Source organism: Anguilla rostrata, chromosome 9 (assembly GCF_018555375.3).
Source record: "Anguilla rostrata isolate EN2019 chromosome 9, ASM1855537v3, whole genome shotgun sequence".
Classification (NCBI taxonomy): domain Eukaryota; kingdom Metazoa; phylum Chordata; class Actinopteri; order Anguilliformes; family Anguillidae; genus Anguilla; species Anguilla rostrata.
In genome coordinates, this window is record NC_057941.1 from 27,011,267 (window position 1) to 27,030,195 (window position 18,929).

An 18,929-nucleotide genomic window follows, 5' to 3' on the forward strand; every position below is an offset into this window, starting at 1 on the left:
AAGCGGGTACTATATGTTCACTGGGTGGCCCAGCTGGACGTACCACCCCAAGAACATTACACTTAGGTATATTTTCAAACATTGTAATTATATTGCATGTGAACACCTGATTTTTCAACAGACTGCATCCAAATTTGGCACTCAAACAGTGAGGCCCACTCCATCTTCACACAAAATCCGGTGACTTCATCAATCGCATACAGTAAGCAAATAACTGTGCATTATCGTGTATACATAGTCTATCATCTATTGTCCATGAACACATAGTCTATCTGAGTCTATTGATGGTATGTGCCAGGTTTCATGTGCATGCATTCGTCAGTTTCTGAGGAGACGATGCTTTCAGTAGTAGTACTCAATTCAAAAATGCAAATGCAGGTAATGCAAATCTTGCATATTATGAAACTATATGTTGCGGCCAGGGGAAAATGTGGACAAAGCTTTAAGCCTCCATGATAAACTGCTTACTTTTACTAGTTTTTGTAAACTGGGATTTCAACCAATTGCTATAGAGCCACAAAGTGTCTTGTAAGCATACTTATCAAAGTCTTTGGCATACAAACCAACCTGCCTACCAGATTTTTTGAGTTTTGATCAATCACAGATAGAGATACAGTCAGTTTCAGAATAATTTCCACCCTTGATAAAGATGTACAAAAAAGACAAATAACACTATTACTAAGATACATTGTAATTTGTCTACACGTGGAAAATATTTTACTTTATTAATGATTCAACAGAATCAACAAAAATAACACTCCTGTGATAAGGACTAGGTGGAGCCTCCTCTGAAAAGCCTGAGCCTCCACTGAGCCTTCTCCTATGTTTGATATGGTTACAGAACACATTTGGATCTTGAACCATTCCTCCATGCAGAACCTTTTAAGATCTTTAACATCATTAGGTTTGTGCTTATAGACTGCCCTCTTGGTAAATGGTAAATTGACTGCATTTATATAGCGCTTTTATCCAAAGCGCTTTACAATTGATGCCTCTCATTCGCCAAAGCAGTTAGGGGTTAGGTGTCTTGCTCAAGGACACTTCGACACGCCCAGGGTGGGGTTTGAACCGGCAACCCTCCGACTGCCAGACAATCGCTCTTACCTCCTGAGCTATGTCGCCCTCTTTAATTCAAACTACAGGCTGTTGATACAGTTGATAAGACCACAGTCTGAGAAGGACAAGGGTTTTTGGGAAGACCAGGTTTTTGGCCAAAATGTCCTGGTACCTGGCAGAATTCATTACGCCACTGACCTTAACAAGAGCCCCTGAATCACTGGCAGCAAAACAGCCCCAAAGCATTACAGAATGTGACATATCTGACGGCAGGTATGAGGCGATTTTTCTTGTCCCTCTTTTGACGCCAAATATGCCAATGGTGTATGCGGCCAAAAAGTTTCATTTTGGTCACATCTGACCATAGCGCTAGTCATAGCACCAAGAGTCCAGACGCTTTGATTGTTGGTTGCTCTCAGTAAGGGCTTTGTTCATGCAACCCTTCCAGAGATCCTCTAGGTATGGGGGTGGCGTTTTTTACGGTCAAATTTTGATGAACCCAAGATTGTACTAATCTCTGCAGCTCTCAAACTGTGATCCTTGGGTTCATCTTTATTTCACTCACCATATTCCTCACTGTGTGTGGGGACAACATGGACCTCCTCTTCCTGGCAAATTTGTACCTTTCCAAATGTTTGAAACTTTTTGACTGGCCTGGCAGCGCGTAGCGCTATGTTTAACCATTTATGTACATTTTGTACTCATTACCAGATTCGTGTAGGTCAACAGCCATTTGTCTATTTTGAGTCAACAGTTTTTTGGCGTTCCCCATGGCAATGGATGACAAAGGGATTTTACATGCACGTTTCCTCATTTTTCTACCCTAGTGAAACAGGAAGTGACGAAAGGCAGTTCTGTAAGTCTGAGATAAGCTTATATGAGAACAATTTCATTGCAGTTATTGTTTTATTATATATATAATAGGTGCCAATCATTTTGACACATTTTCCTGTCAAAGATACATAATAAAACATGTCTTTTAAGAAAAATTGTATTTGGTGGCATACTGTAACAGTCCATTTGGTGTGGGGCTCTGACGTTATGAGGGCCTGACAAGTTGGTGAAAACGTACATGGACATTAGATTATTGTGAAGCAGTCCTAATGTAATAAAGAGTGAACAATATGTACAATGTAAAGTAGGCAATAACACTATTTATATTACTATATTCATTTAAATGTTTATTTAGGCTGTCAGGATGTGAAATTATTATTAGCTGATTGTCTTCTGGGATCACAGGCAAAAGTTCAGAATTGGATAAAATGTGAAAGAGTAAAACCTTCAACTCATTCATGTTAAAAAAGGGTGGCATGCTGGAATACATTGTGCCAGAACAAAAGCTTTAACACTGTTCTTAATCCTGCTCAGTGTTGTCCTATCCTAGGTGAACCAGGGCGCCCTCTGTCTGCCATACTTGGAACTGACGCCCACGAAATGCACAGGTACGTTCATAGAGCCAGCCCATAAAAGTTTGCTACCAAAAAAACGAGGCCCCAGGTCACAGGGAAAACTGTTCCACATTGCCGCTAAAGGAGGACACCCAGCCTCAGTGATCTATCAGCAGCAGAGCTGGTAAAGAGGCAGCTACACACACACCCAAATGGCAGCCAGACACTCAGATAACTCACCTGCCTTTCAGGGCACTGATGGTGGACTTGTCAATCCTGCAGACAAACAGAAATAAATTTCAATGTTTAAGTCAGCCCAGGGGAATAGGCATACATTTACAAATATGTTCTCACTTGCAGTACTATATGCATGCTTGAGTATGCCTACACCTGTGCGCGAGCGCCTGTGTGTGCATGTGCATCTGTGTGTGAATGCCTGTGTCTGTGCATGAGCTTGTACCTGTGTGTATACGTGTGCCCATCCACGTTGCACTAAATATAAATATTGACACAAAATCCATTAAGTGGGTTCATGCTATCAATGGGTAACTCCATTTGCCTTTTTTCTGTAAAACTCCTTTAAGCAATACTGTCACCCTGTGCTGCACTTAACACCCTTGCTGTTTCACTGTTTCTTACCCTTTTCCCACAGATCCAAAGGAATCAAAACACAAAATGAAAGTTTCTGTGGGAAGAAAAACACTTCCCCACAGCCTCATTCAAAAGAGAAACATTCAAAAAAGCATTTCATCAAATCATCTGTACATGTACACACAATAATGAAACAACAGTGTTGCAATTTTCAACATCCCTTTTCGTATATGTACCTCGTGCTCAATGTACCTAGTTAGGATAATACGATTATGTTAGTTTATTTGGCAGGATTGTTGTTGTTGTTGTTGTTTTTGTCTGATTAGGCAAATGTAATTCCAATACTAGTTTGTACTTGGTAGGATTGTTGTTTGCTGAACAGGTTACTCTACAGGGTTGGAGTCCTGATCGATGTGGTCACTTCTGGCATTACGATCCTTACTTCACTCTAGTGTGTTTCTTTTGCACCTCTACACCGTGAACCAATGCACTTGTTGTACGTCGCTCTGGATAAGAGCGTCTGCTAAATGCCTGTAATGTAATGTAATGTATAGATAAACTTTCTTTATAATCTTTTCTCCCTCTTTCTCTATCTCTTGTTCTCACACAAACACACAATCAGTTACACACACACAAACACCAGCACACACACACACACACATAAACACACAAACACAACCACACATACAGTCAGTTACACACATACACAAACACCAGCACACATACACGCACGCACGCACGCACCCACACACACACACTCACACACACATCATGTAGAGACAGAAAATGCCCTTTGTCTATATTGTGTTCTCAGTGTCTATGGTGAGGAAGGTATAACGATAAAATCAACAGTTGTTCACACTCAAACTACTTTAAATGTTTGTTTTTATTGTAACTCTACTGCAGCAGCTCATAAAGTACAGCAATCACTCTCTAATTCCAACATCCGTTATGGTTGAGAGGTCGGGGAGTCTGCATATACTGTATAGTGATGACACAGCTGGAAACAAAGTCATTTACAACACTGCTGTTGAGAAGAAGGAGATTGTTACATCCTGTGTTACAAGTGCAGTCTGAATGTTCCCGGACACACTCACAGTTCTCACGGAACTCACCCTCTGCTAGCGCTCCCTAAAATGAGCCATGTTCTGCGACCCCTATACTAGTCACAATAACACTTTCTATGCTGTCCCTCAAAGACATGCATGTTAGGTGCACTCCTGCGGGTGCCCTTGACCAAGGCACTTGCCTCAGAACTGGAGTTGGCCCCCAGGCGCAGCACAAGAGAGGCAGCTGCCCACTGCTCCTAGGTAACTAAGGATGGGTCAAATGCACAGGACAAATTACCCCACTGGGTTCAATAAAGTATATCTCCTTCATCTTCTACTACACCCTACGCTGACCCCTACAATGTCCCCTACATTGACCATTAACTGTCTCTAAAATGGCCCCTAAATTGCTCCCTAACCTGCCCACATATTCTCCAGACATTGCTCCCAATACTGACTATTACACTGACCCATACGATTCCCTTATGTTGCCCACTTACATTAGCGCTAAACTGACCCCTACACTGCTCCCTACAGTGACCAGTGCGGTGTTACCTTCCCAGACCCCTGTACTGTTCGCTGCAGAAGGCCCTAAATTGCTCCCTACGCTACCCCGATATTACTCCCTACATTGCTCTCCATGCTGTCTACCACACTGCCACCTACACTAACCCTGAATCTGACCCTTACAATGCCACCTTCATTGAGTTGTGAGCATTGCTGCTCCTTACATAGTCCTCGCTACATTGCACGTGACTGAGCCCTATATACTTCCCCCTACCCCAACCACAGCACTGACCTTTAGACTGATCCAAACGATAATCTTTGAACTGCTTCTTATGTTTCCCCATAGATTGACCATGAGCCATGACACTGTCCACTACACTTGTTGCTCATCTGACCCCTACACTGACCTCACAGCAATCCCTGCATTGCCCCCTACACAACTCTCTACACAGCTGACACTTATGCACAGATAAACCCATAATGCACTCAACTATATTCACAGGCACACTTTATAGTTTCCTAAGTATCTTCAGCTAAAAGCAGCTTCTAAGTGACTTAAGTGTAAACTGTACTGGACCACACACTGCTCCCCCGCAGGTCCACACACTGCTCCCTGCACAAAGCACAGGCTGTCTCCTCAAAGGTGTGAAGCCCTAATGATATGTCACCACAGCATTGATTATCCAGCACAGTTCCATCGGGTTAAATGCTCATTAGTGCCATATTCCCCAGGCAGGCATGCGCACACGCACACACACACACACACACAGAAAAAAAGGTCGCATTCACACTAAAAATAACATGTCATTTTCAGCAGCGGCACACTTTCTTTTCTCGTTTGTATTCTCACGCTGCCGCAGCAGCCGTGGGGGAGACACACAGCACATACGCCCTTCCTGTGTGAACACCCCGCCCAGAGCAGCCCACATCCTCATCCTAAAAGCTCACACAACATCCCGTAAATGAAAACACACCCTGGGAGGACCCGGCACAGGTAGGGTACAGCGGAGCAGGGCAGTTTAACGGCTTACTTTGTCCTCTGGAAGGGGGCGGAGCAGAGACCCGTCACTCAAACAAATGGGTTTCACACCAGCCCCTTGAACTCTACTAGCGCGACCTACAGTGACTACGGCACACACCCGTAATGGCTACGGCAGCGGTAATGGGGCACTTACCAAAATAAGTAACTGTGTACATGTTGGTGCATATTTTCCACCCTAGGAAAATCTTACACAACCCTCTTTTAACACTCATTCAGGCCCCTTCACCTACTCCCCAGTGGTCATCCTGTTTCCACACGCACCCCACACAACCTCACACTCTTTCCACTCAGGTAGTGGCCCCACCCATCAGAAAATCAACACCCAAACCAGGTGTGACCCCCACTACCGAGGTGACGATGACTGTGCAACTACGTTACTGGCAACGCACAAGCATCTTTTAACCATTAACTGTGACTGATGTTCCAGTAAATTGGGGACAGGGTGCTGTGCATGTAGTCTTTTGTCAGTGCCACCCAAGGAAGTGATTGGGAAATGCACTCTTTTGTAAGTAAAGTCCCCTCTCTCTCTGTCTCTGTCTCTCTCTTGCTCTCACTCTCTCTCTCTATGATTGCTCCAGGATGAATATCATAAAAGTGGAACAGATTTCCATTAAATAAATCAGATCAATCAAAGTTACAAAGACTCAAGTGGAAAGTGTTGGAGGCTATTTCCTCTGTTATAATGATTTCCAAGTTGTAAAATTACATAAGGACGTACCCCCTGTCCCAGTACACTCACCCCGAACAGGAATACAGTATCTCTGTATTGACTGCAAAATTACAAATATATTCTAAAGATTACAAGGGTAATTTCTTTGTGTGTGTGTGTTTGTGCACGCGCAAGTGCAAGCGTGTGTGCGCGCACGTATTTGTATTTGTGAATGCGATTATATTTTGTTGACAGTAGCTCTTATGATATCTGTTTCTTTTTCATTAAAGGACTGCACCAACAGCAGGCTGACTCCAGCCCTGGCAGGTAGGCAGGGTTCCCTGCAGGTTTTGTCTCTGGTAACTCATTCCTGCCTGCCAGACCACCCCAACCCCCACCACCCACACTGAAGCCAGACTCCACAGAAAAGCTGGAGGCCAGAAATCAATGGTAAAAGCCATGAGTGCCTCCGAACTGCGCGGAGGAAAACGCAATGCATTCCAAGCAGTGCTTTAAACTCCCTGTTCACAGCCTGCAAAACAAGGCAAGCAGAAAAAGGCAGCAATTCATATTTCATCTTTCATAGAGTACGGGCTTAGAGACACAATGTAGTTCACACGCACACACACACAAGCACGCACACACAGGTGTACACACAAACATTCACGCACTACACACACGCATGCAAACACACACATGTATGCATAGTGAGACGTCTTCAGCGAGAGAGCTGTTTCAGTGAGCCTGAGTGAAACTGTAGCTGTGGAAATGACACAGTGGAAATAGGCACAGAGGGTGGGGAGGGACAGAAGATAACTCTGAAAGGCAGCAGGGAGGGTCTGAAGTAAAGTGAGAGAGACAGACGAACAGTGCAATATATGGGGCAGAAAATAATCCAAATTAAAACATTCCCTTTCGCTTGAATTATTGATTGCGTTGTTTTCAACCCCTGGGCCTTCTCACACAGAGAGAAGTACTTAAAAAAAGGATTGAAAAACTGCTGCTTAACTGCTTATGGGCTTAATGCCATCTTGAGACAGACAGCATTGCGTACATCAATTAGTCTGTACCAGTCTGTGCTCACTGAGGCATATCTTCAAACTACTGTTGTGCTCTATCCTCCGAAGGTCCAACAATTCACTTTGTCCCACGGAGGGGACATGAGTCTCTGGTCTTAATCTCAAGAACCATGTGCTACTATACTGAAACCTATACTGCAAGGCACATTCAATAAAATTAAAAGAAATTATTTTGAATAATTTTTTCACTGAAACGTCTCATCCCAGACTCTCACATTAGTCAAATAATTCAAATACTTGAATTTTTTTTTCTCCCAAGTGCATGGACGCTGAGATGGAGGTAAAAAGCTTAGCGTAGGGATTTTTCAGACTTTAAAAATAATGGTTCTGGGTTTGCCTGTTCGGGCAAACCCAGAACAACCAAGCCCAGCACAGCCCGCTCCAGTCTAATCTACCCCATACCAATCAAGTTCAGTCCAGTCCAGTCTTATCAAACGCAGGCTTGTAGTGTAATCCACTTTGTTCCTATCATGCTTCAGTGCAGTCCAGTGCAACACAGTCCATTCTAATCAAGTTCAGTCCGGACCAATGTAATCAAGTTCAGTCCAGTTCTTCCCAGTTCATTCCAGTGTGTCCAAGTCCAGTCCAACTCAGCCTCTAACGCACAGCAGCCTGACATGGTTGGGTCGGGGGGCTAATTATGAGCTTTTCGTGAACCCCTAACATCGTATGCCTGGTTTACAAATATCTGCTATAAGCCTGCCAAAAGCAGTGTAGTTCTTAATGATGAACCCACCAACTTTTAGGCTGTTAGCCAATACTTTTTAGCCAATTGCATCAAGCAAAGATCAGTCAACGGCAAATAGCGGCAATTCAATCCTGAATTTCAGACAGAAGCTACTGTAAGAGATGCAGGCCAGAAAAGACAGTTTACCAGCAATAAGAGGCATGCCAGAATGGCTAGGGTTCCATGACCTGCCCCTCAGTGAATCTGAACAGCCTAAGCTGGCACGTCTAAGTGCTGTTCCGGATGGGAAGGCAAGAGCATCTTGAGATCTTCTGAGATCTGAGTGTCCAGGTGCCAGGGAACTAGATGTATCAGACCCTCACACATAAAATCTCCTCTTACTCTCTGCTTTTAAAAATGTTCATATTTATAATGTACTGATAAAGATAACAGTGAGACAATACTTACTTACGTATCCAGCCATGATCATCGCTATTCAATAACCTGCACAGATTATCTCTCTCTCACACACACATTCTCTCTCTCTCTCTCTCTTACTCAAGAAGATCATTTCTATTTTAAACCTTAAAATGACAGCGCAAATTAATGAATTTTGTTAACCTTGAACACGCATAACCACACAATGATTTGGAAAGGTAGCTTCCGAAACATCACACACACACAGATGCCATAGGGCTCTGTATTAAGAACACAACTTTAAAGCATCGCCCTTTTACTACTCTGTTCTGTGAGCACTAAGCAAACAGAAGAAAATCATGTGGCATAAAAATCAAACACCTAAAAAATACAACAAATAACACCAAGCGTTATGAGATGACAGATAGACCATGTAAATGTACATTTTTGCATTTCAAGCGGGTTCTCTGTCCACTCTGAGCAAGAAGCAGTCAGAATTGCACACATACACACACACACACACACACAGAAATTACCCATGTCATCTTTGGCATATATTTGTAATTTTGCAGTAGAGAGAGAGAGAGAGAGAGAAAGAGAGAGAGAGAGATTTAGAGAGAGAGAGGAAGAGAGAAAGAGAGAAAGAGAGAGAGAGAGAGAGCTGTTTAACCGTGCTCACCCCCTTGGGTTTCCCTGTCACACCAGGCTTTAAAGCTAACCTACCAGCCAAACCCCCCAAAAGACACGCTCCTCTTCCTCCTCAGCATGCTTCCGTTTTTCCCGCAGCCGTGCGTCTCCCAGGGTCCGTCCCTGCGTTCTCAGAGTCAGCGCGTGGGTCTCTCACCTGCGCGTCGTGCTCACACACGCACGCACACGCACACACACACACTTCCCCACCCCTCACCCGGAGGGGAGGAGGGAAGAGGGAGGGGGAGGAGTAACGAAGGAGGGAGGATCTCTCTCTCACTCTCTCGCTCTCTCAATTCAATTCGCTTCATTGCAAACACATTTTTTAATTATATATAGTGCATATTTTTGTGTACAAGAGATACTCATACTGACACATTGTTGAAAGAAGTCTCTGCAATTACAATGTTCATAATTATAATGTCATGATAAAGACAAGGATATCATACATATGTAGAGCCAGCATTTCCACCCATTATCATCTCTATCCAATATCCGGCACAGATGATCTCTCTCACATATACACACACTCTTTGTCTATCTGTCTCTCCGTCTCTCTCTCTCTCTCTCTCTCTCTATTCAATGCTTTATTGGCATTACATAATTCAGTATGTGTTCCCAAAGCTTTACAAAAACATTACAATGTTTTATCATTTTTGCTTTACAATTACAATACATATAAACCTGTATGTACAATGCAACATTATTAGATTAAAAATAATAATAAAAAAAGAACATTTACAATCAGCATTAATTAAATTAATGATTATTAAGGGTCGCAACTGTTGAAGCAAGTTGCTACAAATTTTACGGCCAAGTTTTGGCAGTACCCTTCCTCTCCAATTTGAATTTGCTGTGATTCAGGTAGATTAGGGATTCAGGGGCCGTCTGGGTAGTGTAGAGGTATAAGCACTCGCCTACCACCGCAGAGAACGGGCTTCAATCCCCGGCAGCGGTACTTCCGGCTTGGTCAGATGTTCCTACGAACACAATTGGCAGTGTTCGTGGGTAGGAAGCCGGTGAGGCTATGAGTCCTGATCATTGCATTAGTGACTCCTACTGGTTGGTCAGGGCACCTGTTCAGCTGGGAGGGGATCTGGGGGAGATAGCGTGAACCTCCGCACGCGTTATGCTTTCCCAGTGAAACTCCTCGCTGTCAGGTGAAAAGAAGTGGCTGCCGACTCCACATGTATCGGAGGAGGCATGTGGTAGTCTACACCCTCCCCAGACCAACAGAGGATAGCGCATCAACCAGGACCGTCATTCACACGGGGAATTGGTATAACGACTACATTGGGGAGAAAATGGGGCGACATAGCTCAGGAGGTAAGAGCGGTTGTCTGAGGGTTGCCGGTTCAATCCCCCTCCCTCCCTGATTGGTACCTTGCATGGCAGCCTTTAACCGTTGGTGTGTGTGTGTGAATGCGTGAATGAGAAGCATCAATTGTAAAGCGCTTTGGATAAAAACGCTATATAAATGCATTCCATTTACCAAAATGGGAAAAATGGCAAAAAAAAGAACAGGGATTCAGTAGGGATTCCCCCCCCCCCCAACCCCTCTCAATGTCTCAGTTTTGAGGGAGAAGTAAATTCATTGCTTCTTTCAGTCTACAAATGTGCTTTGGCACCTGCTATTTGCTCACCGATATTGTGTTTGCATTGCAGGCAGCCGTGCCTGCAGAGCGAGCAACCAAAGGCTCTGCAGAGAGAGCACACAGGCTAGGTGTCCGTCTGCCCTCTCTCTGCCATGTCCTCTCCCTGCTATGTCCACAGGATGAACACAAGCAAACACAACAGCAAGAGGAGGAGGAAGTAATCCAGCACAGATGGCAACCCCCGTGAACCTGTAGTTCCCATAAAAGCCCCAAGAGGGCGCAATAGTGTTGACTTCCTATCATTTTTAGTTTATATGTTGCGCCAATAGTAAAAAACCTATTTATTTATCATGGCAACAACAATAGTAATAGTAGCTATTTAAACAGCTGTTTATTTCACTTTTTCCCCTCTCCTAATTTGAAATGCCCAATTATAGTTCTTATCCCTCATTCCAGAGCTTCCTCCCGCATCAGGAATCTTCAGCATTATTTCATTTATTTATTCATGAATTCTTGTTCATTATTTTGTTACAAATACACATACATTGCAAAGATGAAGATAAAAATGATGTAATCAATAATATTCATAACTCACACACACACACTAAAGAAAATCTTTTTTTTTCTGGAAGATTAAAGTTATTTCTGAATACCACCCACACAAATTTACTACTGTACAAATGTATGACCATGCCTTAGCAAAGGCACTGCTGACTGATTTAACGAAAGCAGCTTTGGTTCATTTGAGCAAGAAAGAAGCAGCCAGACAGGGACAGACTGCAGAACTGGACAGCAGTCACGACAGTAGCATTCAGATGGCTTCTGGGTAATGGAAGACTGCACTGTGCTCAGCAGGAAGAAGGACCAGCAGAAACAGGAAGAAAAAAAAGAGTGAAAGAGGGTAGTGCTGGTCAGATGGGTTCATGGCAGGGAGTGGAACAAAAGCAGGGTAGGAGGGGGGCATATGGAGAAAGCAAATGGGGGGAGGCGTTTGAAGACCTCAGGCATTTATGGTGGATATTGATCCACTTTGACTTTGATCCAGAGTGCCTCTCTCTCTCTCTCTCTCTCATTGTTTTTCAGATATCCCTGATTCTATAACTGTCACTATTGTTTAGAAGTGATCCATAATATCACTTATAAATCATAATTACATTTGGCATTTTCATATTTAAACAAATATATATATATATATATATATATTTATTATATATTATATATATATTATATATATATTTTTAAATCTGACTTCAAATGTTTTTTATGCTTCAGCTGTACTGATCTGGTTCCCCAGCCAATAAAACATAACTGAACTGAAAAAACTGAATTGAACAGGAAGAGAGAGTGAGAAAGCGAGAGAGAGAATATCAATCATGCCGTTCATCTCAGTTTTAATGTATGTAATTTTAGGGATGTTGCAGTACTGTATGCCCAAGGGAAGAATGGAAATGAGGGAGTGAATTCTAAATGAGCTGGCTTTGTATCTAAGGAGCATTTTCATTGCCCCACCTTGGTAGACTAATGCCCTTGTTGCACTGAATCATACCATAACTAATGACAGTTCAGGTAAAAATTGCAATTGTGCATTCAGCCATCAGTTACCTGATTCTCCATCCCTAATACTCAAGTCTGTTCCTGGGAGAGAGTAACCCCGTCCTGCCCTCCCCCTCAAACAGACTCACAAACTGGTGCTGCTCTATGTAATTTATGCATGGAAGTTCTTACTTGAATTTCCTTAATAGAATTCTGAATTTCTCATTTGTAATAACAGTAATATGATTTCTGTAATTGTATTTCATGTAATTTATGTAAATTGATTATTTAATATCTTATATGCCAGCTACTGTACCTCACCTGAAGTTCCCAATTGGAAAAAACAAAGTTATTCGATTAAAATTAATTCTATTCTATTTTGATTTTGATTCCATGCAAGGGGAGAATTTAGGACTTTCCCACATACTGTATGCTTGTTTTGGTCTGAATCAGTTTAAGCACTTTTGCTGGCACTTGGTATTTTTTCTTCAGGTTCCATCAGGCAATGCACCACCCAATTTCAAGTAAACCACAATTTAAACACACAAACTATAATGATATGCAGATCACTCTTTTTTTGGACAGAAATTATCTTGGTAATCTCTCAACAAAACAGCCATTTCTGATGTCAGTCCAGGGACAAAATTTTCTTAGGTATTCTTACCAGCAAAAAACATGTATTGCTTTACACTGTAGTACTCAACAAAGACCCACTGCTACCAGAAGGCATCAGAGATCAGCCATGATCTAATGGTAAGCTGGAGTGCAGTCAGTGCCATAGTATTACAAAACACACACACACACACATACACACAAACACATACACACGCACGCACACACACACATTGTATAGTTCTATTTGACTTCCAATGTAATTGAAATGCTCAGCATTTAAAATCACACAGCTGACATGCTTGTCAAAATTTTTGTCAGCAATGTGATTTCAAATGCTTAGCACAGCACTGGTATTAAACATAATAAATAATGTTACATCTCCAAGCTAGCTCAGCGCCTGCCTTCAATTCAAAGCACATATATTGAGCGGTTTCCAGAATTCAGGTCAGATTGTGTCGCCACAGTTAATAAACCACACCACGGATCTTGCCTGAACAAACCACATCAAGTGGGCAAACACACCAGGGTTTGGAAAAAAAAAAAAAAGAAACACCCCAAACCAACTAGGTGAGAAAGCTACCACAGCCGTTCCTGTTTAAAGTAGTGTCAGGAATGCGGTCGCTGTACGTTCTTTTGTGTTTACTGAGGAAACATTTGCGCTTCCTAGGTTTCACCTCCCTGTGATGTACATAGGCATCTGCGTGTCCCTACGACTTGACCCCTCACCAGAACTACTGTCTTCAGGAAATGAGCGTGTCAGAGTAATAAACCAATAATCTGGGGTTGTGTCAGTCATGTGCCTGTTGTCATTATGAAGTTCCATCTGTGAATCTGGTCGGGACTAACCGGACTGAGCAGAGGTTTCTTTCGGAAACACTGTTCTACAAGGGCAGGGTTCTGACGCACCCAGCAGCCCCTGTGTGGAGAGTAGAGTTGTTCAGGGAGTGTTGCACGTGGCCCCAAAGCACCTGTACTGCTTGGCTGAAGTAGGAAAACATCAGCACACTGAGACAGATTTCAAGTCTCTTTCAATAACAATATTCTATTCAATGTTTAAACAGAGTTGCAATCTCAGTGCACTAGCTTTATTGTTTATATACCGTTTTCTTTGTTCATATACTATTATATGTTTTATCTTTGTTGCACTTGAGAGCATTATAACTGTCAGGTCTCTGTACGGTCCTGTTACTGTCCATGACAGGAAGTCAGACGCTTGCCAAATGTCCACGATGATTAGTGAAAATGAATACAGAGCTACAGCGAGCATCAAAAAGTGAGAGAAGGATGTTGGAAAGGATGTTGTGCTGCTGTAGGCAGCTTGGGAAGGACAGCACACTCACTGGGCATTAATGAGGCAGTACCCTTTGCTGTTTCAAACAAGATTCCTGCTGAAGTTCTGTCATTACATCATTCATTTGGAATGAAGCAGCGAAATGAATTAAGGGCAACCCTCGTACCTCACAGCTCATTTAGTCTGCCATTTAACCTTCTCTACTCTACCTCTTTCCCAAAAAATGTCTTTGCATCACCTCCCCTCATCCACCTTTCTTTGTCTTATGCTTGCTCTCTCACTTCCTCTCTTCACTTTCCACTCACTCACTCTCTCTCCTCTCTCTCACATGTTCTCTTTTTCCTTCTCCCCCCCGTTCCCTCTCTCAAATTCTATTTCAAATCTGCTTAATTGTTATGCCCACGCTGTACTCCCTGCATGGCTATATGCTTAATTTAAACAGGTGTGGGCTTGGTTGGTACTTACATAAGATACCCCTGGGGAAACTATGCTGCTGCTGGAAGATGTGTTTCGAAGCCAGTAGGGGGCACTCTTCATTCTGGACCAAACAGAAAATCAGTGTTCCAGCACAGTGATGCAGGCACTGTGCTGTAGAACACGTTGTACTTCAGATGAGACATTAAACTGAGGTTCTAACTCACTGCAGCCATTAAAGATCCCATGGCATTTTTTGAAAGAGTAGGAGTGTTAACTCCGGTTTCCTGGTCAAATTCCCACAAGAAACTGGCTTCCTTCATCTGGCCTAATCTAATCTCCCCCTATTTCTGCACATTACCTACCCACTTTTATTTCCCAAGTCATCACTGCAAAACAGAACTGCGCTCTAAGATGACCGACCTGGTTAAATAAATTAAGGATTTGAATAAATATTCCTTCTTTCCTGCCTCACCTCATGTTTTATATATCCCCCACCCCCGTATCCCTCTTTCTTTCTTTCTTTCTGTGTCTCGCAGTGCTGTTATGCTGCATCTCCTGGCTCTGAGCAGATTTTGCGTGACAGAGCGTGCGCTCGCACGCCCACTCTCTCGCTGTCGCACGCCCACGCGTGGCATACGTTTCCCTCCTCGCTCCTTTCGCCGATGCCTCTCCCCGCGCCCGCTCCTGCTCCGAGCGTTCTGCGCATCGGCGGAGATAAAAGCCGCCGACCGCTCCCTGGCGCTCCGCGGTGGACGGGGTCGCGCGCTCCTGCGGCCCCCCGGGGAAGGGCGGGGCCGGGGCAGGGCAGGCACGCGTGCCGCAAGGCTGGGGGAGTCAGCTGAGGTAAAGCACTCCAGAGCAGGGACAGACAGACACGCGCAGGAGGGCGCGGCTGAAAGAGAGCGACAGGCCGGGGGCCCTGCAGTCCCCACGGCTCTTCATCAGAGCGCCTGCTCACTGGGCCGAGCGGAGGAATCGAGGGTGTGAAGGAGAAGGGAGCAGAGAGGTCTGAGAGACAAACGGGCAAGGGAGATTCATTTTGCGGAGTTAGGGTGGGACTGGGGTTGAGAAGTGAAGAGTCTAAGAGAAGAGGAAAAAAAGAGGAAATAGAAGAGGAGTGGAGAAGAAAGTGGAGAGGAGAGGAATGGAGAGGAGAGGAGAGCAGAGGAGACTAGATGGGATCAGAGAATTAAGTGGCTCATAAATCAGTTGACAGCATGACAAATACAGGGGAGGTAATCAGAGGGAAGACACTGGGAGAGAGGGAGAGAGAGAGAGAGAGGGGAGAAAAAGGGGGGGAAAAGGAGAAGAAGAAGATGGGGTAGATAGACCCGTTCAAGAGGAAAAGTGAGAGAAGACCAGGAGTGGGAGGGAGTGAATCTACAAAGACAGGAGGAGGGAGAACTACTTCAATCAAGATCAGGCTAATGGTCTGAGAGCTTTCAAGAGGAATTACCATACCATTATTCCACACAAACAGTCCATCTGATAGACCTGTGTACTGTAGATGATCAAAGAAAGAACAGCCCTATTCCATCAAGTAGAATAAGCTCAGCTGGACCTGGACCTGGGCTGAAAGGGAGCCTGGAATAACCAGCGTATAGCTGAGTTTAACAAAAAAAACAACAAGATTTATCTACTAAGCTCCCCAAAATAAAAAGCCTCCAACGAAATAACAATTATCTCCATTAAAGTAAGGAATAATGCGAGTCTGGTGCCCTTGATGCCTGCAAGACTGTTTCAGTTGATTTAATTCCACGCCGAATGGGTATGTATGCAAAACCCCATGAGGCAGATTTCCACACAAACACAAAGATACAAACCGAAACACACAGACAACATAGGCACAGACAAAGCACAAAACAACGCCAAAACTGAACTTGCTGAAATCCTCTGGAATCTCTCCAGATTTTCTCTAGGCTAAGTCAAACCGTGGAAACATCAGTCACTGGCTAACGTTGTTTTAAATGACATCCATTAACACAGACACAGACACGCAGACAGAGACACACGCACACGTACACACATACACGCATACACACACAAACATAAATACACAGCAGACCAAACATACTGCTTTTTTGTCACAAGCCCCAGCAGTTAAAAAGCTACACTTGTGCGTGTGTGAGCCCACAACAAAACTGCCAGACACTGTCGCAGCCTACTGAGACACAGTCAAATAGTTACAGGTGGAATTACGTGCCCCAAAATCACTGTATTCCGTTCCCCTGAAAACGCACTGCCAGATGAGACATACGTCTCCAATCACAGCTCCACCTGGCGCCCCATCAAACGGTACAGAGACGCTCAGCAACAGTTTAATAAAGTGCTTGCACAAACTCGCGCTGACCACTCCCAAATCCAGGGAGAAAAAAAGAGCACCACCACGCATCACTAATTCACTACCGCGGTAACACCTTACCTTGCGTCCCCCGAGGACTCTTTGCAAGCCGATACGGAGGGAGCGAACATTTCTGTGAAATCACTGCCTCAACATCAGACATGCAGCTGCAGAGGAAAGGCTGGGAGGTTGTGTGTGTGAGGGAGAGAGAGGATTGGAGGGAGAGAGAGAGAGAGAGAGAGAGGGAGAGGGAGAGGGAAGGGCAGAGCGAGGGGGGAGAAGCGGAGGGTAAAGAGGGAGGGGGATGGATGTTGAGGATGAGAGAGAGCGACAGGAGATGAACGCGAGCGCGAGACTGTGGGATGAATGGAGGGAGCGTTGGGGGCGTGGCTGGGGGTCAGCAGCTGGTGGACGCGTGGTGACAGGGTGAAGGAACGGCCCTCAGGGTGGGCTAAATATGCAGGGGCTCCGGCGCCACACTGCTGACATAATGAGGTTAGAGAGCTGGATATGTTACACACCCTGGAGAGCAAATGTCCCTGCACTCTGAGCTGGGAGCACAAGCAACAACACACACACACACACACACACACACATGTATGTACAGACACACACAGACACACACACACACACACACACACACACGTACAGACACAGACACACACACACAGAAACACACACACACACCAACCACACACACACACACACACACACACACACACACACACGCACACACAGAAACACACACACACACGCACACACAGAAACACACACACACACGCACACACAAACACACACACACACAAATACATACAGAAACACACAGACACACACACACACACAAACACACACATGTACATGCACACATGAGCACACACACACAACCACCAACAGATACACACACATGCACAGGCGCACACACACACAGGCACAAACATACATACCAACGTACACACGCACACAGAAATACAAAACATACACACACCATTCACAAAGGTACACATATTCACACACAAACAAGCACAAACCTGCACACACACACACACTCAAACATGCCCACATACACACTCACATAATCACACGTGGTCACACAAAAGCATGCTCTGTCTCTCAGACGTGCAAACACACTGAGGCACACGCAGTCAGGAGAGTCTACATCCCACCAGTAGGTCCATGGATCTGTCCGCTCGATCCAACTGCAGTCATCCCCTTTAGCTCTGTTACCAGCACCTCCTGCCCGAATGGAGGAGCACTGATCTGCACGACAGCTCCATGTTGATGACGCTGTGCCTCCCACCCCCTCCCACAACCCTGCTGTCTCTATCCCAGGGGGAGGGGGAAAGGGGGGGCACATACTGCACACAGGGAGGCTCAAAGGTCCATTTCATCTAATCGTGCCTGATGATGCTGCGCCGCAGCTGAACATAGCCTTCATTTATTTAGCCGCTAAATACACTCACTTATTAAATGATATGCTTCCTCAGCGTTGGTTTCCACACAGTGGTCTTGTCTTGTGTTGGCGAGCCTTAATTGGTGCAGATCCCCAGGTTACCAAGGAAACCCTTGCTAAAAGTGCACTGTGAGTTCTGTAAGTCTTCCGGTAGCTACGATCCCTAACACACACACACGCGCACACACACACACACACACACAGGCAAACACATAAACATACGCATACACACACAGCACAATTGTGGGCTGCTGTGTGTTGTTTGAGTGTTTGTGTGTTTATGTATACGTGCATCTACAGTACGTGTGTTTGCACGTTTGTGAGCGAGTGCTGTACCGGTCTGGCGACTGTCCGTCTGAGCGGCTAGCGATGCGATGTTGGTAGGGCGAGTAGAGCCACTGGAATGCTGACAATGTCCGCTCCTCCACTTTAAATTTTCCTTCTTGGACGTACCTGCAGGAAGGACAAGCCATTATTACATGGCAAAGCCAGAAAGACTCATACATCACAAGGTAAAACCACAGAAACACACAGAAAAACCAGTAAGAGACTTGA

General features: G+C 44.6%; 1 protein-coding gene across 7 annotated transcripts in view; it reads right to left on the reverse strand.

Annotated features, from left to right (window-relative positions):
* Positions 1 to 18,929, reverse strand: part of LOC135263433 (rap1 GTPase-activating protein 2-like) — an 84,163-nt gene that overhangs the window by 59,819 nt on the left and 5,415 nt on the right. For 4 of the 7 annotated variants that reach the window (XM_064351434.1, XM_064351433.1, XM_064351435.1 and 1 more), the window contains exons 2-3: positions 18,711 to 18,827; positions 2,685 to 2,720 (exon numbers count right to left, since the gene is read on the reverse strand). In XM_064351434.1, the coding sequence (XP_064207504.1) occupies positions 2,685 to 2,720; positions 18,711 to 18,827 (153 nt within the window). Of the gene's footprint in view, positions 1 to 2,684; positions 2,721 to 9,124; positions 9,146 to 9,168; positions 9,350 to 17,005; positions 17,178 to 18,710; positions 18,828 to 18,929 lie in introns of those variants that run through there. The other 3 variants (XM_064351439.1, XM_064351440.1, XM_064351443.1) reach the window with 3 other exon arrangements.